The sequence below is a fragment of the Microcebus murinus genome, chromosome 3 (assembly GCF_040939455.1).
Source record: "Microcebus murinus isolate Inina chromosome 3, M.murinus_Inina_mat1.0, whole genome shotgun sequence".
NCBI classification, from domain to species: Eukaryota; Metazoa; Chordata; class Mammalia; order Primates; family Cheirogaleidae; genus Microcebus; species Microcebus murinus.
This window is the reverse complement of record NC_134106.1, coordinates 78114035-78141601: the sequence shown is the minus strand read 5'-3', so window position 1 is coordinate 78141601 and position 27567 is coordinate 78114035. Positions and strand designations below refer to the sequence as shown.

The following is a 27567-nucleotide window of genomic DNA, read 5'->3' as shown; positions in this document are numbered from 1 at the left end:
TTCTTGATTTCCTTTCATTATACAGTCTTGTTTGCTTGAGTAGAGATGGTATACTGCCATCAGTAGCACTTCTCTGTCAGTACCATATGTCAAAAAAGAATTTCAAATCCCTTATATAATAATTGTAGGGTGCAAACTGTGATGTAGAACTTTTGAAGACAACAACAAGAGATCGTGAAGAACTTAAATGCATGCTGGAAAAATATGAGCGTCATTTGGCAGAGATTCAGGGTAATGTCAAGGTTCTTACATCTGAAAGAGACAAGACCTTCCTTCTATATGAACAGGTAAACTTATTTATTAATAAACAAATTATGTAAGTGGTAATATTCAGTTCTAGAGATACATAATTCTTTAAGTTCTGTGTGAGTGCTTAAACCTGCCAATCAAATGAATCTAACATTTGGGAATTATATTTGCTCTTAAGATATTCTTAAATATATTTCCAATACAATAAATGCATGAGTATACATATATATGTTATCCCCATACCCCCCAAAAGATCATATGCATGCGTAAAAAATAGTCTGATTTCTGGAATAAGAAATGAGGAAAGTGTTAAATGAAAGGGTGTAGAAAGTTCAAGGTAAAAAGATCAGGATTTGGGGGTTAGAAAAATACTAACACATCACTTTAGGAATTGCCATATAATTTGCCTAATTTTAGAAAATAAAATCAGTGTGTAGTTTATCTCTACTTTCTATCTTAGAATTGTGTAGCTTTTATATAATCAAATTAGCTCTTTTACCCAAGTATTAAATACCATAAATCACCAACATAGTTTCTTATGAAAGTATCAAAAGTTTTAAAGAATTAGAGCTACTATATTCAGGGTTCTAGGCTTACTACTCTAAGGGATAGAACAATGATTGATAAGATGCAGACATTGTTTTCTATAAATTCACAGTCTAGTTGGGGAGATAAAGCATATCATTTTATATTTTGTTACTTTATGATAGGTGGTCTAGAAGATAGTATAAGACAAAAAGAAGCGGGCATTTTTCTGTATGGTGATCAAAGAAATCTTTGCTAGAAGATGTGAAGTTTTAGCTCTGAAGAATGAAAGGAGTTTTTATTATTCTGAAAGGGGCCAGGAGGAATGGTATGAGGCAAGGAATAAAGGCAGGAAAATTAGTAGTTAAATAGGTTTAAGACTAGAATAGAGTGTATGTGTTCATGGAGTAAAGGGGAGCTAAGGCTTGAAAAGTGGATTTAACTAGAGCAGGAGTCTACAAACTTTTTCTGTAAAGTCCCAGATGACAAATACCTTCTGCTTTGTAGGCCATGTAGTCTCTGTTTCAGCTTTGCAGCTCCATCATTGCAGGATGAAAGCAGCTGTGGGCAATACATAAATAACTAACCTTGGCTGTATTATAGTAAAACTTTTATTTATAGACACTGAATTTTGAATTTCATATTATTTTTACTTGTTATGAACTATTCTTCTTGTGATATTTTTTCCCAGCCATTAAAAAATATAAAAAATATTCTCAGCTTACAGACCTACAAAATCAAGAGGCTGGCTAGATTTGGCCTGTGAGTTATACATAGTTTTCTGACTTCTGGACTAAAATGGTAGAGGTTGTTCAATGGACTTTATAAGGAGTTTATATTTTGCTTTATAAACAATGGGTAATCTGGTTGTTTTGTTTTTGTTTTTGTTTGGGGGATGGGTAGGAGAAGTATGATCAAAGTAGCATTTTTAATTTTAACCTGGTGGCAATTTTTTGTTATCTCTCATATAATCTTTCTATATTCTCTTCTTATATAACAATTTATTGGAGGAGGGAGAGACCATGGACTTCTTAAAGGGCTGGTTCAGTAGTCAATGTATAAGGCATTAAGGGACTAAGCAAGGGTGCTATCATTGGAAATAAATATATGGACAGATGCAAAAGACATTGAAGGAAGACTTGACAAGATGTGATTTTAGGAAGAAGGAGGGATGAGTGGAAATGACTAAAATTCTGTCTTGAATGACTACTGAGATCATTGTAGTTATAAAAGAAGATGTAGGAAACTAATTGGTGTTTTGAGGGAAAAAATATGAGTTTGGTTTCAGACAGAGTAAGATGATGGTGGTACATTCAGGTAGTAATTGCCATCATGCAATAAGAAATGTGGGAGAGAGGAGAGAGCTGAATAGGTAGCTTTAGAAATCATCTACTTAGAAGTGAGTTTTGAGCCTTAAGCAATCCTTCTGCCTCTGCCTCCAGAGTAGCTGGGACTATAGGCATGCGCCACCATACCTGACTAATTGTTTCTGTATATTAATATACATTTGTATTTTAACTGGCTAGATATTAGATAGTCATATTTATGTCTGTTTTAAGGCTTATTAAAACAAAATTCTATGTGCTTAAATAATAGGCACAGGAAGAAATTGCCCGACTTCGACGAGAAATGATGAAAAGCTGTAAGTCTCCTAAATCAACAACAGCGCATGCTATTCTCCGGCGGGTGGAGACTGAAAGAGATGTAGCCTTCACTGATTTACGAAGAATGACCACAGAACGAGATAGTCTGCGGGAAAGGCTAAAGGTTGGAAAGAATTTTACCTATATGAACATATGTGAAACACAAATGCAGTGACGTTGAAAACACGTTGTTTTGTTTTTGTTTTTTAAACAGATTGCTCAAGAGACAGCATTTAATGAGAAGGCTCACTTAGAACAAAGGATAGAGGAGCTGGAGTGTACAGTTCATAACGTAAAAAAAAATCACTTTTGGCTATAAACTCTCAATCTCAATGGCTTTCCTTTCCCCTTTCCTTTTTTACTGTGTTCAGAATTCTTTTATTTTTCTAAAATTGTGTGTGTATGTAGTTCTAAAATACTTAAGGTGGTATGTATGGTATAAATTGTCACTTTTTTACTAGCTTATTTCATTCTAAAAATGTGAGTAAAGGTTTTTTGTGTTAGGTTGCAAAGTGTGTGCTTTTTAAAAAACCATTAAGGACCCATTCTCAGTGATTTTAGCAACTTTTTCATCTCCCTGTTTTGTTAAAGATAATATTGCCAGATATAAAGAAAAAGGCTTATTCTACCTAAAGAATGAATAGGGCAGAGAAAATTATGATGAAATAAAATTAGTGAGCAAAGCATATTTAAAGTGAGTTTAAATGTGAAGCATCACCTTTTTACTAATCAGGTATTTGATATGCTCTGAATATATATTGAAGATGTTGCTATAGAAACAGGAATGAGGGCATTTAACTTTCTGTTACCAAATTTAATTGAATAGATTTATAAATTAACCTGTAATATTTTGTTATAATGAGTTAAAAAAGCACTATACAGGAGAAAAACTTTTTATAATCCCATTTTATATGTGTCATTTTTTTTTTTTTTTTTTTTGAGACAGAGTCTCGCTTTGTTGTCCAGGCTAGAGTGAGTGCCATGGCGTCAGCCTAGCTCACAGCAACCTCAAACTCCTGGGCTCCAGTGATCCTTCTGCCTCAGCCTCCCGGGTAGCTGGGACTACAGGCATGCGCCACCATGCCCGGCTAATTTTTTATATATATATCAGTTGGCCAATTAATTTCTTTCTATTTATAGTAGAGACGGGGTCTCGCTCTTGCTCAGGCTGGTTTTGAACTCCTGACCTTGAGCAATCCGCCCGCCTCGGCCTCCCAAGAGCTAGGATTACAGGCGTGAGCCACAGCGCCCGGCCTTATATGTGTCATTTATTAATGTTGGACAACAAATAAATTCTTTTGCAAATAGGGTATGTATACTACAGTCAAATTGAACTAGATTGAAAAATGTAGACTGATATGTTGTGATAAGCTTTATGGAAAAGCTACAGAGTGGCTTGATCTTGGTCCTACTATGCAATATACCTTGTCCATAAAACCTCCCACAGTGTTCAGATCTAATCTGATCATCTCATCATATAAATCTTGCTATAAACCAAAGTTTGTACAAAGGGAATATGTCTCTTCAGGAAGATTACTAAGGTTTTTTTAGTTATGGCAGTAACCTTGTCATTCTACTTGTATAGCTTGATGATGAACGTATGGAGCAAATGTCAAATATGACTTTGATGAAGGAAACCATAACCACTGTGGAAAAAGAAATGAAATCACTAGCAAGAAAGGCAATGGATACCGAAAGTGAACTTGGTAGACAAAAAGCAGAGAACAATTCTTTGAGGTAAACTAAGTTACCTTTAAACAACTGATAGTTACTATAACTAATAGCTCCCTTTTGTAGTGTATTTTATAATGAAAATTAAGTTATATGTTGACTTTAACTTCTGAGAGGATTATTATGAAATAGTTGTAGCAATTTTAGCACTCATTGAACAATTTTCCCAAGATCAGTCACAGACTGATAATGCCACACTTAACTAGGAATTGCAATTCTAAGTAATCTTACCTTAAATTTGCAAAGGCCTCAATGTTTAACTGAAATAGCTTTTACAAAGTCCTTCTGGGGACAGAGAGTATTTGACTTTAGTATTTGATTGTTTAGTTTACTTTTATAACTTTAAATTCTGTTCTGGGATATAAATAGTATAAGAAAACATGAGGCACAGGTTTGACAGTTGTTTATAAAAAGGGTGGGTTAGGATGTAATGAAAAGACATAGCAGAGAAATAGGACCATGTGGTAGAACGTGTATTAATTGAATGCTAAGTACTATACTAGCCCTTTCTACATACTGATATGCTAGCAGAAGAAACATCAATACAGGCTATAAGTTTGGGAGAATGACTTTCCGAAGACCTCTATGTTAGTGGTTTTACTTTTAGTATCTGTTGATGTGAGAAATGGAGGTTCTACAGGTCCTAAGGTTGAATTTCAGTATATCTATGAACATTGAAAAATAATAGTTGATATCAGTGTGAAATATATTATTAAGTCTACAGATAATGCTTGGTCCATATATGAATTCTCAGAGTCTCTCCTTGATCTTTCTGGAGTCTGTGGTGCATAGATTGGAATCACTTATCAAGGACAGATAATCAGTCAGATTATTTCCTTTATTTTTTCATTTCCTATTCGTAAGAATATTGCAAGCTCAGGTAAAACAAAAATAATAATAAGATAATATGACAATAACAAAGAAAACCTTGGAATAGAGAAAAGTGTGAAGAAAATTTAAATAACCCATGATTCTATAACGCAGGGAAAATTACTATTAATATACATCTGTTTCCAACCAGAAATTTGTATATTACATAAGCTTTCTGTATAATTGTGATCAGCCTATATATAGTTTTATATTTGACCAGTTTAATTTAATTATACACTATAAGCAGTTTCCCATGTCATTGGAAGTCTTTTGAAAGCATTTTAATAATTTATGAAAATATTCTAATAGATAGATATATAATAATTTTAGGAAGCTGGGTACAGTGCCTCATGTGTGGGAGGCCGAGGTGGGAGGATCACTTGAGGCCAGGACTTTGAGACTATCCTGGGCAACATAGTGAGACACGCCATCTCTACCAAAAAAAAAAATATATATATATGTATGTATGAGCCAGGTGTGGTGACTGGGAAGGCTGAGACAGGAGGATTGCTTGAGCCCAGGAGTTCAAGGTTGCAGTGAGCAGTAATAGGGCCACTGCATTCCAGCCTGGGTGACAGAGCTGTAATCTCTCTCCTGCCCCACCAATCCCCATGCAACCGTTGCTTTGCTTTCTGCCATAGAGATTTGTTTGAATTTTCTAAAATTTTATATAAATGAAATTGTGTGGTATATATTCTTTTGTTGGGCTACTTCCACTCAGCATAATTATTTTCAGATTTATTCATATTGTTATGTTTAATTAAGAGTTTATTCCTTTTGATTGCTAAGTAGTACTGCATTGTATAGATACACATATAGACATTTTGGTTGTTTCCAATTTTTGGCTATAACAAAGCTGCTAAGAACATTCTATGTAAGTCTTTGTGTGGTCATATATTTTTATTTTTCTTGGATAAATACCTAGGAGTAGAATAGATGAGTCATATAATGGATATATATTTCACTTTTGAAGAAACCATTAAACTGTTTTCCAAATTGGTTGTACTGTTTTATTTTATGTTCATACCAGCAGTGTTTCAATAGTACTTAAATCTCACCAACACCTGAAATATCTTTTTAATTTTAGCCATTTTAATAGGTATGTATTATGGTTTTAATTTCCCCTTCCCTAATGACTAATGACTTTAAGCCTCTGTTCATGTGCTTGTTTGCTATCCATATATCTTCTTTATTGATATGTTTGTTCAAATCTTTTGTATACTTTTATTGAGTTATATTATTAAATTATAAATGTTCTTTATATATTCTAGATGTAAGTCCTTTTTCAGGTATATGTTTTGCAACTATTTCTCTTTTTAAAAAGGAGAAGTTTTTTAAGTGACGTTAATTGATTTAAAAACTATACCCAGCATTTTGTGTTCTTTTTAAGAAATCTTTGTCAAGCCTAAGGTCACTGAAATTTTCTCTCATTTTTCTCCTAGCATTTTTATAGTTAGCCCTTACATTTACATCGATAAGTCATTTCAAGTTAATTTTTGTATATGGTTCAAGGTGTAGCTTGAAGTTCAGTTTTTTGGCATATGGATGTCCAGTTGTCCCAGTACCATTTGTTGAAAAGACTATCCTTTCTTCATTGAATTGTTTTGCATCTGTGTAGATGGTCAGTTGTCTGTGTGGGTCTCTTCCTTCCTGTCTCCCTCCCTCCCTCTTTTTCTTTCTCTTGGCAGGGTCGTACTGTATTTTCCAAACTGAACTCAAGCTACCCTGCTACAGATTTCTAAGTGTATGGTACAGTACCATTAACTGTAAGAAGAATGTTGTAAAGCAGATCTCTAGAACTTTTTCATCTTGCATGACTTTATATCCATTGAATAGCACTCTCTATTTCCTCTTCCTCTCAGCCCTGATAATTACCGTTCTACTTTCTGTTTCTGAGTTTATTTAGATACTGTTTATCAGTGGAGTATTATGCAATATTTGTCCCTTTGTGACTGTCTTATTTCACTTAGTATAATGTCAAGTTTCGTCCTTGTTATAGCATATGACAGAATTTCTTTTTAAGGCTGAATGATATTCCATTGTATGTATATACACCACATTTTCTTTGTCCATTCATCTGTTGATAGACATTTAGGTTGTTTTTACCTCTTGATTATTCTGAATCATGCTGCAGTGAGCATGGGAATGCAGATATCTCTTCGAGATCCTGCTTTCAATTCTTTTGGGTAAATACCCAGAAGTGGGATTGCTGCATCATATGATGGTTCTATTTTAAATTGTTGAAGTTTTTTTCCAGCTTTGTTAAAGTATAATTGATGAATAATAACTATATATTTAAGGGGTACAACATGATGTTTTGATATATGTATATATTATGAAATTATTGCCACAATCACGAGAATTGCAATAGCCATCATTTTACATAGTTCCTTTTTTTGTGTCTATGATGAGAATACTTAAAATATACTCTTAGAAAATTTCAAGTATACATTGTTATTAACTATAGTTACCATGCTATACAAACCTATAATATAGGTTTCCAAAATCTATTTATCTTATAACTTCAAGTTTGTATCCTTTGACCAGTCTCTCTCCTTTTTTCATACCATCCCAATCCCTGTTAACCACCCTCTATTCTGTTTCTATGAGATTGACTTTATACATTCTACCTATAAGTGATATCATTCAGTATTCGTCTTTCTGTGTCTGACTTACATCATTTAGTATAATGTCTTCCAGGTTTATCCATGTGTCACAAATGGTAGGATTCCCTCCATTTTTATGACTAAATATTCCATTGTATATATACCATAATTTCTTTATTCATTCATCCATTGACAAACACTTAGGTGGTTTCCGTATCTATTGTGAATAATGTTGCAATGAACGTGATAGTGCATTTATCTCTCTGAGACAGTGATTTTATTTCCTTTGGATATATACCCAGAATTGGGGTTGCTAGATGATATGGTAGTTCGATTTTTAATTTTTGGAGAGACCTCGATACCGTTTTCCATAATGTACCAATTTACATTTCTGTCAGCAATGTATAAGGATTTCCTTTTCTCTATGTCTTTGTCAGTACTTGTTATCTCTTGTCTTTTTGATAATAGCCATCCTCACACATGTGAGGTGATATCTCATTGTCGTTTCAATTTGCATTCCCTAGATTTTTAGTGATGTTGAACACCTTTTCATATACTTGTTGGCAATTTGCATATCCTCTTTGGAAAAACATCTATTCAGGTCCTTATCCATTTTTAAATGAGATTATTTGTTTTCTTGCCATTAAGCCATGTGAATTCTTGCTGTTAAGTTATATGAATTCTTTATATATTTTGAATATCAGGTAACCAATCTGCAAATATTTTCTCCCATTTATGGATAATATTTTCATTTTGTTGGTTTTTTTTCCTTGCTATGAAGAAACTCTTTAGTTCAATATAATCCCGCTTGTTTAATTTTGCTTTTGGTTTCATATCCAAATAATCATTGCCAAGATCAGTGTCATGGAGCTTTCTTTCTATGTTTTCTTTTAGGAGTTTTATAATTTCAGGTCTTATATTTAATTCTTTAATCCATTTTGAGTTTATTTTTACCTATGGTGTAAGGTAAGGATATAATTTCACTTTTTTGCACATGCTTTCCCAGCACCATTTATTAAAGAGACTCTCCTTTTCCCGTTGTCTAGTCTTGGTGCCTGCCAAAGAATAGTTGACCATACATATGTGGTTTTATTTCTGGGCTTCTGTTTCATTTCACCAGTCTATGTGTCTGTTTTTATGCCAACAGCATGCCATTTTGATTATTATATCTTTGTAGTATAATTTGAAATCAAGAAGTGTGATGCTTCCAGCTTTGTTATTTTTGCTCAAGATCACTTTAACTGTATGGGACCTTTGTGGTTCCATTGAATTATTGTTTTTTATATTTTCTGTGAAAAATACCATTGCAATTTTGATAGGGATTGCATTCAGTCTGTAGATCAATATGGATCATACGTACATTTTGACACTATTTTTCAAATCCATGAACACAGGATATCTTTCCATTTATTTTTGTATTCAGTTTCTTTCATTAATGATTTTTAGTTTTATAGTTTTCAGTGTACATATCTTTCACCTTCTTAGCTAAATTCCTAAGTATTTTATTCTTTTTGATTCTGTTGTAAATGGGATTGTTAATTTGTTTAGTTTGGCCTGAGGCAGGGATATAGGTTTTCTCTAAAAGGGGTGAGGGGATTTTGAAGAGACAGAAGACATTTTTACCCATTTTTAGGCCATTCTCTCTGTTACATATTCCCCACTGTCAATTTTATCCTTCCGCGTATCAATGGGAGGAGGGGCAATGAGGTCATCAAGGTACTTCCTGCTGAATTAGGACAATGTTTTAGATGGAAGGTACAGACTATCAGGTGAAAAAGGTCATAAGGAATAACTATAACCAGGAGGATTGACAAAGTGAAATGGACTGTCACCTTGCACACTATGTCCGATACAGGGCTGGGTTAGAAAAGGAACATGGGACCTCTGAGTGTAGAGCTATTAGTTGTACCCTGTAGGTGATCCAAGAGACTGACTTGTGTAAATTCAGAAATTATGTACAGAAATAGTTGTACCAAATGAGGTTTCAGATAATATACCTAGCAGTAAGACAGATTAACAGAAGAGGTGATAGCCTGGGGAAATCCTCACTAAGGAGTGGTCCCTCTATCCTGTAGACAGAACAAATCAGCAAAGAAAGATTAACAAAAATATCAACATTTTTCTTTTTTTCTTTTTCTCAAGCAAATACTTTAGATTGCCTAAAGGCTGGCCTCTCCACTGGGGGCTACACCTCTTTACTTTGGTATAATAGACCCAAGGATTCACTTCTGACAGTTTTAACAAGGTGTGAGTTGTTAGAGGCACTTCATAGGGTCCCTTCCACTTCTCTGCTTCCAACTGGGGCAGGGACCTGAAAGGGGCAAACTCATATATAGTGGTTAGCACCTGGTCCACTCATTTGATATGTTGCTTAACTCTATATTCTTTTACTCATGGTTATATTACCATACTTACCTCAGGGTGCTAGGAGGGGTCTCTTACAAACTATTTCTTAGGGGCTTAACTTAAGCCTGCATCTAAATGGCTAACCTTATGCAGAGGAGGGCAAGCGGCAATATCATATCCCACTTTAGTTGAGTTTCCTGTGTCCATTCCTCTTCTAGGTGTAGGGCTTTGTTTACCTGCGGAGTTACCTCTGCAATGAGGGGCTGGATATGTAGTGATCACAGCAGTCCCACCTGGGACTTCAGCTCAGGAAGCTGAGTTGCAGTTATTAAGAAGAAAAAGGTAAACATTTATACAGACTCTAAATACACTTTTAGGATTATGCATGGCTATAGTGCCATTTGAAATAAAAGCGGTCTCCTGATGGCAGGCAATAAGAATATTAACCTTGCCACTGAAATAATGGCCTCGATACAGGCTGTGGCTGAGCCCAGTCAGACGGCTAGCATGGCAAAAAGAAGTCAAGCCATTGGCAGAGCTGCTAAGAAGGCCGCTGGAGGTGATCTGTTCCTTGAGGCCTTGATACCCCAGCTAGATTTAGACCCCCTTAAAAACTAAAGACTGGGAAAAACAAAACAAAACAAAACAAAAGACTGGGCTCTGACATTTGGGATGGCACAGCTAAATGGAGATAGAATTCTCATAGACTTATCTCCTATCTAAAGCTTTGGTTTGGCCTCTTATGAAGCACCTACATGAATGTAGAAATTGAAAGCATGATGCCTTGATGGATTTGGTGGGACCTCATTTAGAGGACCCCATTTACAACTACTGTTTATGTGCTTGGGGCAGTCCAAGGACAGAAAGGGGACCTGCTAGCCAGGGAGCCCAACATGTAGGGGTGTACCCTTTCAATCATTGGCAGTTTCGCTCAGATGCCTAGGCTTGTATTGGTAGATAACTTTTGAGGTTGGGTAGAAGCTTGGCCTGCCCAGAAGAAAGAAAGGAGCACCTAAGATTACTGGAATCCTTCTGGAGGAACTCACTCCAAAATGGGCTCCTTTCAGGAGCTGACAGGGTCTTTGCCGGGTTCCTGCAGGCGTACAGGAACAGGCCTCGGAAGATAGGATGACGGGCATCAACCATCCAGGGAAAGAGACCAAGTAAATGGAGAATAACATGCTGGTGATGGAGGCTATGGACAGACAGCTACAGAGACGGCTCAGCAGCTCCTCCTACAGTGAGGACGTCAACACACGCCCCATTGTCAATGGAACCAAGGAACACACTCTATGGAGCCCTGGACATTTCACAAGAGTAATAATAGGCCCTCCCCCTCCCCTCCCCTCCCCTCCCCATCCTAAAGGTACGAAGTGATAGATACCTCATTGTGGTTTTGATTTTCATTTCTCTGATGATTATTGATATGAAGCATCTTTTCATATATCTGTTGGTCAGTTGTATGTTTTTAGAGAAATGTATATTCAAGTCCTTCGTCCATTTTTTTAATGGAGTGGTTTTTTTTTTCTTGCTATTGAGTTGTATGAATTCCTTGTATAATTTGGATACTAACCCTTTATCAGATACATGGTTTGCAAATATTATCTTCCATTCTGTAGGTTGCCTTTTAACTCTGTTTATTGCATCCTTTGCTGTGCAGAAATGTTTGTTTCATGTAGTCTCTCTTGTCTATTTTTGCTTCAGCCTGTGCTTTTGATATCATAGCCAAGAGATCATTGCCAAGACCAATGTTATGGAGCTTTTCTCCTAGGTTTTCTTCTAGGAGTTTTATAGTTCCAAGTCTTATGTTTAATTATTTAATCCATTTTGAGTTGATTTTTGTGTATGGTGTAAGATAATAGTCCAGTTTAATTTCTTTGCATGTGGATATTCAGTTTTACCAGCTTCATTTGTTGTAGAGACTATCATTACCCCGTTATGTAGTTTTGGCACCCTTGCCAAAGATCATTTCATGATAAATGTGTGGGTTTAATTCTCAGCTCTTTACTCTTTTTCACTGTTCCATATGTCTGTCTTTATTTCAGTACCATACTGTTTTGATTACTGTAGCTTTGTAATATGCTTTGAAATCAGGAAGTGTGAGGCCTCCAGCTTTGTTCGTCTTTGTCAAGATTGTTTCTTCTTTCTCAATTTAGATAAAGCTTTGTCAGTTTTGTTGATTTTTGTGAGTCTATTTCTTATCAACTTTTTCCATGGATCTATCTATACATCTTAATGCCAGTACAACACTCTTAATGACCTTAGTTTTTGACATCTTCAAATTAGGTAGTATTAATCCTCCAGTGTTCTTCTTTTTGAAAGTTGGTTTGGCTATGCTAGTTCTTTTGCATTTTATTTGGATTTTAGAATCAGCTTCACAACATATACAAAAAAGCCTACTGGGAATTTATTGAAATTAGGGAGAAATGTTAACAAAATTGAACCTTTCAACACAGTATATCTCTCCATTTATTTAGCACTTTAATTTTCTTTAGCAGTGTATTGTACTTTTTGGCATACAGGTCTTGCTCATCTTTTATTGGATTTATCCCTGTGTATTTCATATGGTCAGATGCTGTTTTAAATGAAATTTTAAAGTTTTACTTTCTGATCCTTTATTGTTATATGAAAATTCAATTGTGTTTTAAAAATAAACTTGTTATTTTAGTACAGTTTTAGATTTACAGAAAAATTGTGAAGACAGTATGGAATTCTTTTATATCTCATGGCCATATTTCCCCTAATATTAACATCTTACATTAGTGTCGTACATTTATTACAATTAATGAACCAATACTGATAAATTTATTATTAACTAAAGTTCATAATTTATGCAGATTTCTGTACTTTTTTCCTAATGTCCTTTTTCTGTTCCTGGATCCCATCTAGGATACCACATTACATTTAGTTGTCATGTCTTCTTAGGCTTCTCTTGGCTATGACAGTCTCAGACTTTCTTATTTTTGATGACCTTGACAATTTTGAGGAATATTGATCAGGTATTTTGCCGAATGTCTCTCAGTTGGGTTTTTGTTTTTTGATGTTTGTCTCATGATTGGACTATGGTAATATGTTTTTGGGAGGAAGATCACAGAGATAAAGTTCCATTCTATATATATATATCAATATACCCTATCAAGGATATCAGTGGTACATACAATCAATATGATTTATCACTGTTGATTTTGATCTCGCTCTAACCTAAGCTAGCATTTGCCTTTTATAGAATATCATATATTTGGAATCATCTAGTATGTGTAGCCTTTTGAGATTGGTGTAGCAATAAGTATTTACAGTTAATCCAAATCTTTTGTAACTTGATAACTCATTTGTTCTTATCACTGAAATATTATTCCATTGTCTGGATGTATCATATTTTGTTTATTCTTGTACCTGTTGAAGGATATCTTGTTTGCTTCCATGTTTTTGGTGATTATGAAGAAAGCTGCTATAAACCTTCATGTACAGGTTTCTATGTGGACATAAGTTTTCAAATCAGTTTAGTAAATACTTAGAAGCATATTGCTAGATCATATAGTAAAATTGTATTTAGCTTTATCGGAAAGTGCCAAATTTTATCCCAAAGTGGCTATACCATTTTGCATTCCTACTAGTAATAAATAAGAGTTTCTGTCACTCTGTGTCCTTGCTAGCATTTGGTATTTTCTTATTTTTGGATTTTATCTATTATAAGTAGGTAATGATATATCATTGTTATAATTTTCAGTTTTCTAATAACAAATGATGTGTAGCATCTTTTTATATATTTATTTTCCATTTGTATATCTTCCTTTGTAAACTGTTCATTTAAATCTTTTACCTCTTTTTAACTTTTTATTTACTTATTATTGAGTATTAAGAGTTCTTTGTATATTTTGGATATATTTTCTTATCAGATGTGTTTTGCAAATATATCTTCCCAGTCTGTGCTTTGTCTTTTCATTTTTTTAACAGTGTTTTTTGTTTGTTTGTTTTGATTTTTTTGCAGAGCAGAAATGTTTAATTTTAATAAAGCCCAACTTATCAGCTTTTTATTTCGTGGATTGTGCTTTTGATGTTATATTTAAAAACATATCGGCCGGGCGCTGTGGCTCACGCCTGTAATCCTAGCTCTTGGGAGGCCGAGGCGGGCGGATTGCTCAAGGTCAGGAGTTCAAAACCAGCCTGAGCAAGAGCGAGACCCCGTCTCTACTATAAATAGAAAGAAATTAATTGGCCAACTGATATATATATAAAAAAAAAAAAAAATTAGCCGGGCATGGTGGCACATGCCTGTAGTCCCAGCTACGTGGGAGGCTGAGGCAGGAGGATTGCTTGAGCCCAGGAGTTTGAGGTTGCTGTGAGCCAGGCTGACGCCACGGCACTCACTCTAGCCTGGATAACAAAGCGAGACTCTGTCTCAAAAAAAAAAAAAAAAAAAAAAAAAAACATATCACCAAACCCAAGGGCACATAGATTGTTCTCTTATTTTTTCTTCTAGAAGTTATATAGTTTTACATTTTACACTTAAGGTCAGTGATTGATTTTGACTTAATTTTTGTGAAACATGTAGGGTCCATGTCTAGGTTTGCATATGGACATGCTAAAATTGTTTCGGCACCATTGATTCCGCATTGAATTACCTTTGCTCCTTTGTCAAAGTTCATTTGACTTATATTTGTGTGGATCTATTTCTCAGGTCTCTATTCTGCTCCATTGATCTGTGCCTTTTTTTTTTTTTTTCTTTAAAGAGATGAGATCTTGGCCGGGCGCTGTGGCTCACGCCTGTAATCCTAGCTCTTGGGAGGCCGAGGCGGGCGGATTGCTCAAGGTCAGGAGTTCAAAACCAGCCTGAGCAAGAGCGAGACCCCGTCTCTACTATAAACAGAAAGAAATTAATTGGCCAACTGATATATATATACAAAAAAAAAAATTAGCCGGGCATAGTGGCACATGCCTGTAGTCCCAGCTACTCGGGAGGCTGAGGCAGAAGGATCACTCGAGCCCAGGAGTTTGAGGTTGCTGTGAGCTAGGCTGACGCCACGGCACTCACTCTAGCCTGGACAACAAAGTGAGACTCTGTCTCAAAAAAAAAAAAAGAGATGAGATCTCTCTATGTTGCCCAGGCCATCCTTGAATTCTGGGGAGCAAATATTCCTCCCACCTCAGCTGTGTCTATTCTTTTGCCAAACTATGCTGTCTTGATTACTGTGGTTTTATTATTATGTCTTGAAAGCAGGTAATGAGAGTCCTCAAACTTTCTTGTCTTCTTCAATATCATATTGTCCATTCTGAGTTTTTTGCCTTTCCATATATACTTTAGAATTACTTTGTCAATATTTATGAAATAGTTTGCAACAATTTTAATTGAAATTGCATTGAATCTATAGATCAAGTTGGGAACAATTTACATCTTAACAATATTGGGTGTTTCAATCAATGAACATGAAACAAATCTTTATTAGATCTTTGAATCTTTGACCAAGTTCTCTGCATATAGAGAATGTATATAAATTTTCAAAAGTTCTAGGCCACATTTATGTCAAATATATCTTCTGTTTTATTATTTTTTTCTTTATTTTGGTATTTCAAATATATCCACAGTTCTTGGATATTCTGTCTTATTTTTTAATTTTTTTCTCTCTTTGCATTGCCATTCAGGAAGTTTTTATTGACTTGTCTTCAAGCTCAATGATTCTTTTCTTCAATAGTGTATATCAAAGGGCATTCTTTATTTCTGCTACATTGTTTCTTATTTCTAGCATTTCCTTTTGATTCTGTCTTAGAGTTTGTATCTCTCTGCTTGTATTATCCTTCTGTTATTGCATGTTGTTTACTTTTTCCATTGGTCCCCTTAAACTAATTATTATAGTTATTTTAAATTTTCTATTTCATAATCCCCATATCTGTGTTCTATCTGAGATTGGTTCTGATCTTTCAGAATGTTTTTTTTTTTTTTTTTTTGCCTTATGACATGCCTTGTAGTTTTTTGTTAAAAGTTGGACATGTCATACTGGATTTTAGTAGCAGGTTAATAGGTCTTTAGTGGGTATTTTTATGTGAATCTGGCTAGGAGTTGGGTTATATTCAATGTTTCCTATAGCTGTAGGTGCCAGAGGTTTCATATTCCTCTATTGTCCTGATTTTTGTCTCTGTGAGAGGCTGCATCTTGCAGTTCTTCACAAAAAATTACAACTAAAAACTAGAACTCTGTTGGTGGTGGCGGGGAGGGGCGTGGTCTCTAGTTTTACACTTAAATCTCAGTTTTGTTTTTTTTTAGTGGATCTGTGTCTTTAGGCTGTGACATTCAGAAGAGCTTTTCCAGTGTCATAACTTTGGTTTTTTGTTCCCTTAGGTGAAACAGGAAGGTTAGAGGGGAGCTAAAGTTGGAGGAATGTCCTTCTCCAGCTGAGATAAGGCTGTGGTGAAGTCTGTAGAAAAAGCATTTATTATGAAGAATTCTCCGGACATATTTCACAATATTTACTTTTCTTTTCCACCTGTCAGAGCCACTAGGGGGGTCTTTCTCAGATCTCTACCTTGAGAATCTCATAGAGTTCCTGGAGGTTAAGCACACTGAAGTATGGGGTCCTCTCCAAGATTGGCTCCCAGGAGCTTCTCACTGTCATGGCAAGACCTTCTCATACTCAGCCACCAGCAATTCATCAAAATTGTCATTTAAATGTTTCTAACCATTTATTGTTCCATTGGGTTCTGCTTCCAAATTTAGCTATGACTCTCTGGATTTGCCTGTCCATTCAGATTTTGTGGTAACAGTTTATCCTGAAACTCCCTGATGTGTTTTTGATTTTCAGTTTGTTTATCTTTTTTTCCCCTTTTCTTTTTCCTTAAGAGACAAGGTTTTGCAAGGTTGCCCAGGGTGAGGTGCAGTGGAATGATTGTAACTCACTGAAGCTTCAACTCTTGTGCTCAAAGGATCCTCCTGCTTTAGCCTCCTGGGTAGATGGGACTACAGCATGAGCCACTGTGCCTGGCTACCTTTTTCTTTTTGTAAGGATGGGAATGATGGGTTCTAAGCTCTCTCTCTCTCTTTTTTTTTTTTCTTAGAGACAGGTTCTCATTCTGTCACCCAGGCTGGAGTGCAATGGCATGATTATAACTCACTGAAGCCTCAAGCTCCTGAGCTCAAGGGATCTACCTTCCTCATCCTCCTGAGTAGATGGGACTATCAACATGAGCCACCATGTTGGCTAATTTTTAAACTTTTTGTAGAAATGGGGTCTCACTACATTGCCCGGGCTGGTCTTGAACTTCTTATCTCAAGGGATCCTCTTTTATTGCCTCCCAAAGTACTGGGATTACAGGTGTAAGCTACTACACCCAGCTCCAAGCTCTTTACATGTGGGCTGAAACCGGAAATCCTTAAATTGATTTTTATATATTAATCTTATATTTTACAACCTTGCTAAATTTACTTTTTAGTTCTAGTATGCCTTTTTTTGTATATTCCATTTAATTTTCTACATAAACAACTATAGTATATGCAAATTAGAACAGTTTTGCTTGTTTAGTCTGGATGCATTTTTTTTTTCTTTTTCTTGTCTTATCACCCTGAGAAGTACAATGTTAAATAGAATCTAACACAGTGTTGTATAGAAATGGTGAATAAGTAGACATCTTGTCTTGTTCCAGCTCTTAGTGGGAAAGTATTCAGTATTTAGTGTGATGTAAGCTATAGGTTTTTCATGTTAAGTTGAAGAAATTTCCTCTATTTCTCGTTTACTGGGAAATTTTTTCAGGAATGGATATTGTATTTTGTCCGCTTCTGTTTCTGCACTTCTGAGGTGATCACATGGCCTTTTACCTTCAGTTTAACCAAATTATAATTTTTTTAACCATTCTATTTTTAGGATGCATAGATTGTTGCTGCTTTTTGCTATTTTAACTTATGATTATTTTATCCATCTTTACTTATTTTTGTTAGGATTAATTCCTAAACGTTGAGTTTCAAATAAAAACATATGAGTTTTTAAAGGTTTTAACATATTTTTCAATATTATTTTTCAGGACATCTTTATTGATTTATATTACTTACCAAATTCTGAATAAGAAAGCATGTTTTGTTATGTCTTTAGGAGCATTAAATATCATTTAAAAATATTTTCTAAGTTTATAGAAAATCACATTTTAAATGATTTTAATAATGATATCAAGGATTTAAAAATATATATTGACCCTTTATATTTCCTTTTGTGTAAAATGGCTATTAAAATCTTTTGTACTTTTTTTCCAGTAGAGAACTGATATTTTGTTTAGGATTTTTACGTCTATTTTTATAATTTCTATTGACTGATAATTTACCTTTCTTGTGGCTTCTTTACTATATTTGGTATCAAGGTGATGTAAACCCACCCTATAATACTCCCCAATTCATTTATCTTCTTTTATTTCTTGGAAGAGTTTGTATAAGATTGGAGTTGTAGAACTTACCAGTGAAGCCATTTGGATTTCAACTCTTCTTTAAGGGAAGATTTTATTTCATTTATTTAATAGATAAAGGAATAATTTGAATTTTCTTCTTATGCCAGTTAGTATATATATTTTTGGCATTGTCCATTTTGTCTAAATTTTTTAAAAAGTGTCATATAGGCCGGGTGCGGTGGCTCACGCCTGTAATTCCAGCACTCTGGGAGGCTTAGGCGGGTGGATCGCTCGAGGGCAGGAGTTCGAAACCAGCCTGAGCAAGAGTGAGACCCCGTCTCTACTGTAAATAGAAAGAAATTAATTGACCAACTAAAAATATATAAAAATTTAGCCGGGCATGGTGGCACATGCCTGTAGTCCCAGCTACTTGGGAGGCTGAGGCAGGAGGATAGCTTAAGCCCAGTAGTTTGAGGTTGCTGTGAGCTAGGCTGATGCCATGGCACTCACTCTAGCCTGGGCAACAAAGTGAGACTCTGTCTCAAAAAAAAAAAAAAAAGGTCTCATATAATGTTATTTATAATACCTTGTGAATATTGAGACACACAGTGTCGGTAGTTCTGTAGTGATTTCCTGCTTTTCTGTTCTGGAATAGGTGGTGGTTATTAGTCTTTTCAAAGGACCAATTTTTTGCTTTTGTTATTATTTCCTTCTCTTTTCTTTAGATATCTTTTTTTCTCTAATTTCTTCAGATGAATGATTACATTTTTATTTTTCATACCTTTTTAATAATATAAACATGTAGAGCCATAAAGTACCCTCAAAATACTTCTTTACATATATATCCTATAAGTTTTGACATGTATTCTTTTCTTTATAAAATTTTTCTAATTTCCATTATCATTATTTATTTTATGCATTGGTTATTTATAAGCATGATTTTAAATTTCTAAAACCATAATGAATTTTAATTATTTTTTATGATTGATTTCTCAATTACATTATTTTGTAGAACATACTGTTAGATTTCATTTTTCTGACATTTATTAATCTCTGCTTTATGCATGGTTTTTGGTAATGATCTGTGTATTTTTGAGAAGTTATAAATTTTGAAAGGGTTGGGAGCAGTGTTTTGTATTTGCTTAGTAGGTTTGTAATGATGTTATTCAAATGTTTTATCTTCATACTACATTTTATGCCTACTTTATATATCTATTATTGACAGGTATGTTAAAATTTTCCACTATGATTGTGGATTTATCTCTTCTTTATAAAGCTGTTAATGTTTTCCTTATATATTTTGAGAATATGTTATTAGTTACATATAAATTTAGAATTTTTATATTACTAAGTGACCTTCTTTATCTTTAGTCATGTTTTTTACTTTTTTGTCTGATATTAACATAGCTACATTAGATTTCTTTTGGTAACCATTTTCATGAAAAATATTTCCTGTACTTTTACTGTCATCCTTTCAGTATCCTTATGTTTTAGACATCTTTCACAAACAGCATATACTTCTTTAAAATTTAATCTGACATCTTTGTATTTTAACTGGATCATTTGGTCCATTTATAGTCATTATATTTACTGATATCCTTGGGTTTAAATCTAACATCTTATTAAATACTTCCTTTTGTTGTCTATTATGATTCTTTTTTCTATTTTCTTGCCTTCTTTTGGATTGATATTTTAAAAATCATTCTATTTTTATCTATCAGCTTAGAAATCATTTTAGAAGTTATAAACTCTAATTATTTTTTTATTAATATTTACCTGAGAGATTGTAAGGACCTTAGAACACTAATTCTATTTAACTCTTTCTCAACTTATGTGCCATTGTTGTCCATTTTAATAACACATATATGTATGTGTATATATGTATATAAACTTGATAAGACACTATTATTGTTTGCTCAATCAATATTTGTTTAGATATGCCTGTACATTTATCCTTATCATTACCTTTTATTCCTTCCATCACCTTTGAGTGATCTGGGATCCTTTATTTTCTGTCAGCAGAATACCCATTAGAATTTCTTTTAGAAATTTTTTTGAATTTTGTTTTTTGGGTTCTATTATATATTTTTAGATTCAGATCATTAATATATATTAACATGTGGTCAGTTTGATGAATTTAGTCAATTGTGTATACCTGTGTAACCACAACTTAAAAAAAAGATAATAGAACATTTCCTTTCTTCCAGATAGTTTCCTTATTCCTCTTCCCAGTTAATTCTCCTCTTCCTCATTACCTGACACTTACTACCATAGCTTAATTTTGCCTGTATTTGAGTTTCATACAGGCAGTCCCCACTTTGCATGGTTTCTTTTTTTTTTTTTTTTTTTGAGACAGAGTCTCGCTTTGTTGTCCAGGCTAGAGTGAGTGCCGTGGCGTCAGCCTAGCTCACAGCAACCTCAAACTCCTGGGCTCGAGTGATCCTTCTGCCTCAGCCTCCCGAGTAGCTGGGACTACAGGCATGTGCCACTATGCCCGGCTAATTTTTTTTTTTGTATATATATATCAGTTGGCCAATTAATTTCTTTCTGTTTATAGTAGAGACGGGGTCTCGCTCTTGCTCAGGCTGGTTTTGAACTCCTGACCTTGAGCAATCCGCCCGCCTCGGCCTCCCAAGAGCTAGGATTACAGGCGTGAGCCACAGCGCCCGGCCTGCATGGTTTCTATGTGCATGAATTTGGTTAATAGGATTTAGTAAAATAATATCAGTTCTCCATCAACACAGTTCAAATTTCAGTTACCAGAGTATCTTAACTGAATAATTGCATGAAGTACAAACTTAGTTACCAGCTCTTCAATCTGTAAATCACTACGTAAATAACAGATGTCAATCATGACCAGTGATCAATCACATCACTTCTTTCAAAGTCTGTTGGTGATGGTCAGTGACATGTGTTAATCATTTTGTGCATAGACAGCAAAGCCTGTTGTTATGTTGCTTCCTTGTCTCCCAGTGATAAACATACATGACATTTTATAAAATGGATAATTAAAAGGGGGGCTTGGCCATAAAAGTTGAAAATACAACAAAGAAACAAAAAGTTATAACACGAAGTAGAGTTTGAGTCAAATGTAAATGGAGTTATAGAAGAAATAGCTGAGCATTGGAATGTTACACTGCTGCTATTCAAGAAAATCTAGAGATGCAGCCAGGAGAATTTAGTAAAGGCAACTGTATCAACATCAATGAAGAAAGTAATTGCAACGAAAAGGATAAAGGTGGCCCAGTGGAAATGAAACTGGCAAAACCAGTACATTAAAGGAATTCTCGAAGAAACACATTTGCACTGTATTTTGTTAGGATGGGAAGAAGGCAAGCACTGTTCAAATTACTCTTGATAAGCTTTTTATAAAGAAATAAAACATGTTAATTTTCAGTGTATCTAATGTTTTAAATTACACTGTACTCAATAAATATTAGTTTTAATTTTTTCATTTCTCTTTAGTTCTCTAAACTAAAATATTTAGTTTTACAAAAATATTTAAAAGTCATGGCAAAATATACTTTTTCCCATTCATTATTAAAGATCACTTTGCATGATCATCTTGTGCAGTCATTTTTGAGGTCCTACTTGGCTGTCAAAGCTGGGACTGACTAACATATGGACTGATGCAATGTAATTTTTTGGTATCTGGCTTATTTCTTTCAACGTAATGTGTTTTTAAAGTCATCCATATTATCACCTACAAAAGTAGTTCAGTTTTTAAAAAATTACTAAGTCGTAGCGCATAGTATTGATAAATCACATCTGTTTATTCATACTTCATTGATGGACATTTGGATTAGTTACCCTTCTTTGGCTGTAAGGAATAAGACTTCTGTAAAATTTTTGCACATGTCTTTTTGTGGACATTTTATTTTTTTGAGTAAATAAAGGTTCAGTTGCTAAGTTACATGGTAAGTATGTGTTCACGTTCATGAAGAACGACAAAACAGTTTTCCACACTGATTTTACAGTACTACTAGCAATTTATAATGCAGCCTTTCTGAGAATTGGGCTCTAATTTGCTAGGATATCCATTGTATGTACAGTAGTCCCTCTTCATCTATGGAGGATATATTCTAAGACTCTTAGTGGGTGCCTGAAACTGCGGATAGTACTGAAACCTCTATATGCTATGTTTTTTTCTATACATACATACCTATGGTAAAGGTTAATTTATAAATTAGGCACACTAAGAAATTAACAATTGTAACTCATAAAATAGAACAAGTATAACTACTATAGTGAAAGTTATGTGAATGTGGTCTCTCTTTCTCTCAAAAGTATTTTTGGTTGACCATGGATAACTGAAACCACAAAAAGCAAAACCACAAATGAGAGGACTACTGGACTCCTGGAGTTCCTATGAATCTAAAATAGTATTAGCTTTGTGCTCTCCTTGAGAGAATTGAGAAAATAGTCACTGAGATAATTTTATCTAGTTCTCAATTCTCACACAGAACCCTACTTGGTAAATAGTGTATGAGAGTTTTATTTACTCCACATTCTTACCAACATTTGGTGTTGTCAGTCTCTGGTTTTAGCCATTTGACTGGATGTCAAGTGGTATCTCATTGTGGTTTTAATATGCATTTTCTTGTTTCCTAATGATATCAAGTGCCTTTTTGTGAGCCACTTGTGTATCTTCTTTAGTAAAGTATTTAATTTTATTGTCCATTTTTTGCTTGATTGTTTTTATTTTTTATTTGTAGGAGTTACTATAGATAAAAGCCTTTTGTCTAAAACATGTGCTATGAAATTTTTTCCCAGGCTTTGGGTTTTGTTTGTTTGTTTGTTTGTTTTTAATTGTTTTGGTTTTTGATAAATAAAAATTTTTAGTTTTGATTAAATTCAATTTTTAATTTTTAAAAATGGTTTGTATTTTTATTTGTATCTTGAGAAATCTTTGCTGATGCTGAGGTTTTGAAATATTCTATATTTTCTTCTAGAAGAATTTATCTTTGGTTCTTAAATTTCTGATCAATAAAGGTTTTTGTTTCAGTTTCCAGTTATCATCAATGTTTTATCTTTATTTTTACTTTTATCTCCTTAAGGATAGTAACTTTGGATGTTTTACAGTTTGTGTCTGAGGTGCCTGACTTCAATATTTAGGGTCCCTGTAGTTCTATTCCTGTCTTCTGTATTTATGTCAATTTATACTTTTGAGTCTTTCATTTCCTCTTATGTCTGGCTATCTTTGCATGTTGACATTATATTTGAAATTTTCTTCAAAACAATAATTTGAGGTTTAGAATTACTTTACTTTCCATCTATAAGGAGATTTTCTTTTTCTCCTAAGGAGATTTGCTTTTCTCAGATATCTATGTTACAAGCTTCCCATCACTTTATCCACATTAAGGGCTCATGATTTTCTGACCTACACAATAGTTTATAGATTATCTAAAGGCCAATTTATTAATATTTCTGGTTTTCTTTGGTTCACACTTACTAAAAGATCTTCCAGTCTAGATAAGGGATTGGCTTCTACTCTTTCAGTCTTCCCAATCTTAGTAAATGGAAACTTCATTCATACTTTTTGGCCTGAAACCTTGAAGTGATCCTCAATTTATTTTATTTATATACCCATATCCAGTCTAGTTGAGTCTTTCTTCAGAATTTGAATTGCACAGAAACACAGCTAATGAGTTTGTGGATTATTTTAACTCTTTGGTATCCTTCCACTATCTTTTGACTTTCATTATTTCTCCCAAGGCATCAGCTGTCATGTCAGCCTATTTTAAAAAAAATGCATCAATATCTTATACTTTATCATGATATACTCACATTTATCATAGGTTTCCTATTTACAAATACAAGATGTAAAGAATCACAAAGAACCTGCTCAGGACCTACATAGTCCAACTACATTCAATATTGTTAAAACACTGTTGTGTCTGTTCTCCCTCTGGTAAGTTGATAAGAAAATTATAAATTTGTACCATATGTGAACTCCATATATTAAAAGTTGGCTCTTGAGCCCAGGTTGGCACACATCTGGGTTTCTCTATATTCTAACTGAGGCTCCATAGTGTTCTAGGCCAAATCAGCCAAGAGAAATGCATCCATTACTGTTTGAGTTTCACTTCTGGTAAAGAACAAAATTCCCATGGTTTCAAAACCAAGACTTATTATCTGTGTTTCGGTACTGTTCAAATGAGCTTTGCTTTCTAAGCAGGTGTATTTTATCAGCAGAATTCTTCTGTTTGGGTTTTTATGTCAAATAAATCAATACTTATGGAAAAGCTGAAGTGTCTTCAGAGTACTTCCCAGAAGTAGTTAAAAAGAAAAAAAGTCTGTATCTGTGCAACAAACATCTCTAGGTCCAAGAAGTTATAATTTCCCATACAATGGAATAATTGATAAAGGTTATCTATAAGTAAAAAGTTAGTTTGGGTCTCTGTGTCCAGTAATTCTAAGATTGGTTCAGTTTAAGTTTGGGTATTTGAGGCTAAAAAGATTTCAATATCAAAATCTATTCTAGGACTCTGAATGGACTAGAGTTCACATAGCATCTGTGTGTCAGGTCTTCTGTTAGTGCAGACTGAGGACTTTAACTACCTGATTTCTGTCCAGGCAAATTACCTGAAAAGATACTTTCCAAAATTACTTTAAAAATCTATCATTTGGGTCTGAGTATGTCATGGTTTTTGAAGGAAGCATGTTATTCTGTGCATTTAAGTTTGTAATAGGTGATATTTCCTATCTTGAACTTAAAGTCTTAGAATCAATCTCAGGTAATGAATCATCAGTTTCTTTATCTGTTGGTAATCTGTTGCTTGTAATGTCTGTTAAAAACCCTGAATAATTAATGGAAGCTATTAAAAAACCATCACCACCTATTATTATAGCTTGGTTTATCAGTGCTCTATTATCCTTAAGATTCTCTATTTTGGTGTTTTTTCTCTGGAGATTCCACTCGACTGGGAACAAGTATCTGTAAAAGCATCAATTTGGCTGTGAATGAATTTCCCTCAGAACTGGTCAAAAATGCATCTGAGCACTAATGGAAAGTGTAACTTGAGAATGAAATAGCAAATCAGTTGAAAATAAAACTATACAGAAGAATCAGGTGAATCTCATGGTGCAGGAGGTTTAAAGTTTTGTGAGGTTATAAAACATAACTGTACAAAGTATAAAGAAATAATATTTTGACTGTTTTCCCTAATTCTCATAAAACTTAGATTGACTTTTACCCATGTTCACTTGTTTTTTGTTTTTTTTTTTTTGTTTTTTTTTCTTTTTTTGAGACAGAGTCTCGCTTTGTTGGCCAGGCTAGAGTGAGTGCCGTGGCGTCAGCCTAGCTCACAGCAACCTCAAACTCCTGGGTTCAAGCAATCCTGCTGCCTCAGCCTCCCGAGTAGCTGGGACTACAGGCATTCGCCACCATGCCCGGCTAATTTTTTGTATATATATTTTTAGTTGGCCAATTAATTTCTTTCTATTTATAGTAGAGACGGGGTCTCGCTCTTCTCAGGCTGGTTTTGAACTCCTGACCTCGAGCAATCCGCCCGCCTCGGCCTCCCAGAGAGCTAGGATTACAGGCGTGAGCCACCGCGCCCGGCCCCATGTTCACTTGTTTAGCTATACTAATTGGCTTAACAAAATTAGGATTTCCAATTTTTGAGAGAGGTTGACTTTCCTGCAAAGAGAAAACGTCTTAAAATAGGCCAAGGATTACAGTTGCTGTTGACAAAGGAATTAAACAAACAGCACCCATGGAAGAACTGATTTTTGGTTTGTTTTTATTGTGGTCAAAACCATGTAACATAAAACGATTTTAACTATTTTAAGTGTACAGTACATTGTTACATAAGCACATTGTTACAGAACAGATCTTTAGAACTTTTTCATTTTGAAAACTAAAATATTATATCCATTTAACAACTCTTCATTTCCTATTTCCCTCAGCCTCTGGCAACTACCATTCTACTTACTCTTTCTAAGAATTTGATTATTTTAGAAGCCTCATATAAGTGGGATCATGCAGTATTTATGTTTTGGGGACTGGCTTATTTCATTAGCATAATGTCCTGAAGGACATTTATCCATGTTGTAGCATATGACAGGATTTTCTTTCTTAAGGCTATATAATATTCCAGTGTATGTATATGCCACATTTTATTTATCTGTTCATCTATCCATGGACAATTGAGTTGCTTCCACCTCCTTTTCGATAATGCTGAAATGAACATGGGTGTGCAAAACCTCTTTGAGATCCTGTTTTCAGTTTTTGGAAAGAAACTTGGTTTTGAATACCTACTACCGAGGCTTCACAGAAGAGTTTATTGTAAGCCCAAAAAAGGGCAAATGAGGAAACTGCATATTAGGCAGCTTAACCAGAGTTTCTTTGGATATTGGTAAAAGCAAACTCCAAATACATCTTGGAAGATCTTAAAAGTCTGCTTTCTGACATTTGAGTCACAAGATTCTGCAAAAGAAACAAGCAGCTTTATTTCTAAAGTTTCTATTGCTCGAATATCTATTTTAGGAGTTGGTTTATTTATCAATGATTTAATGACCTGATTTGGCAAGTTATGATTATACATGTAGTTTTCCATTTTCTTTGTTCTTATTAGATGGATCCCAGTGTTCTTCAGGGATCTTATGGCTCTTTTGGAAAATACTTGACTGTAATGCAGTTCAGCAGCATAAGGATAGCCACAGTACACTGGAAGGTTTTGCAACAAACCTCTGCTTGTCTTTTCAAGATTCATTCAATATTGTATGAATTGATATACTTATTTACATTTCTGTTTTTTTAGCATGAATTTTCATAAAGTGCCATTTTATAAGGAAAAAGCTAAGAAAATAGGGCATTTGGAGAAATTCTTCATTGAACTACAGTAGAATCTCACTTCAGATATTTTCCTGTTATTTATTTACTTTGCCATCCTTCAAGCAGTGTTTTTTCTTTTTACCAGACACATGCTGAATATATGGTTGTTGGGTATGATCTTGCCATAGCCAGGTATGTTGCATAGGATATTGGTCTCCATGGTCCAGAACAGCTATCTCACCAAAAGCTGGTTATGTTTCTGTGGTAGCACCACTGTTAATCCTTACTGCCTTGCTTCCATGACCCAAGGAGGCAGTGGTGGCTTCCCTAATAACTTTTGGGGCAGCCAGAATGCTACGATCAGAGTGCTCAGAGCTACCACCCCATCACTCTATTTCTGCTCTGTTTGATATGACTTGTCTTTTTTCCCCTGACTCCTTTTAAGATATTCTTTTTA

At 34.5% G+C, this 27567-nt stretch overlaps 1 protein-coding gene across 5 annotated transcripts in view; it reads left to right on the top strand.

Annotated features, from left to right (window-relative positions):
• The window catches only part of TSGA10 (testis specific 10), a 100294-nt gene that overhangs the window by 23424 nt on the left and 49303 nt on the right, over positions 1-27567 (top strand). For all 5 annotated transcript variants that reach the window (XM_076001021.1, XM_012787000.3, XM_076001020.1 and 2 more), the window contains 4 exons: positions 129-287; positions 2371-2541; positions 2632-2709; positions 4003-4154. In XM_076001021.1, coding sequence (XP_075857136.1) covers positions 129-287; positions 2371-2541; positions 2632-2709; positions 4003-4154 — 560 coding nt within the window. The remainder of the gene's footprint in view (positions 1-128; positions 288-2370; positions 2542-2631; positions 2710-4002; positions 4155-27567) is intronic.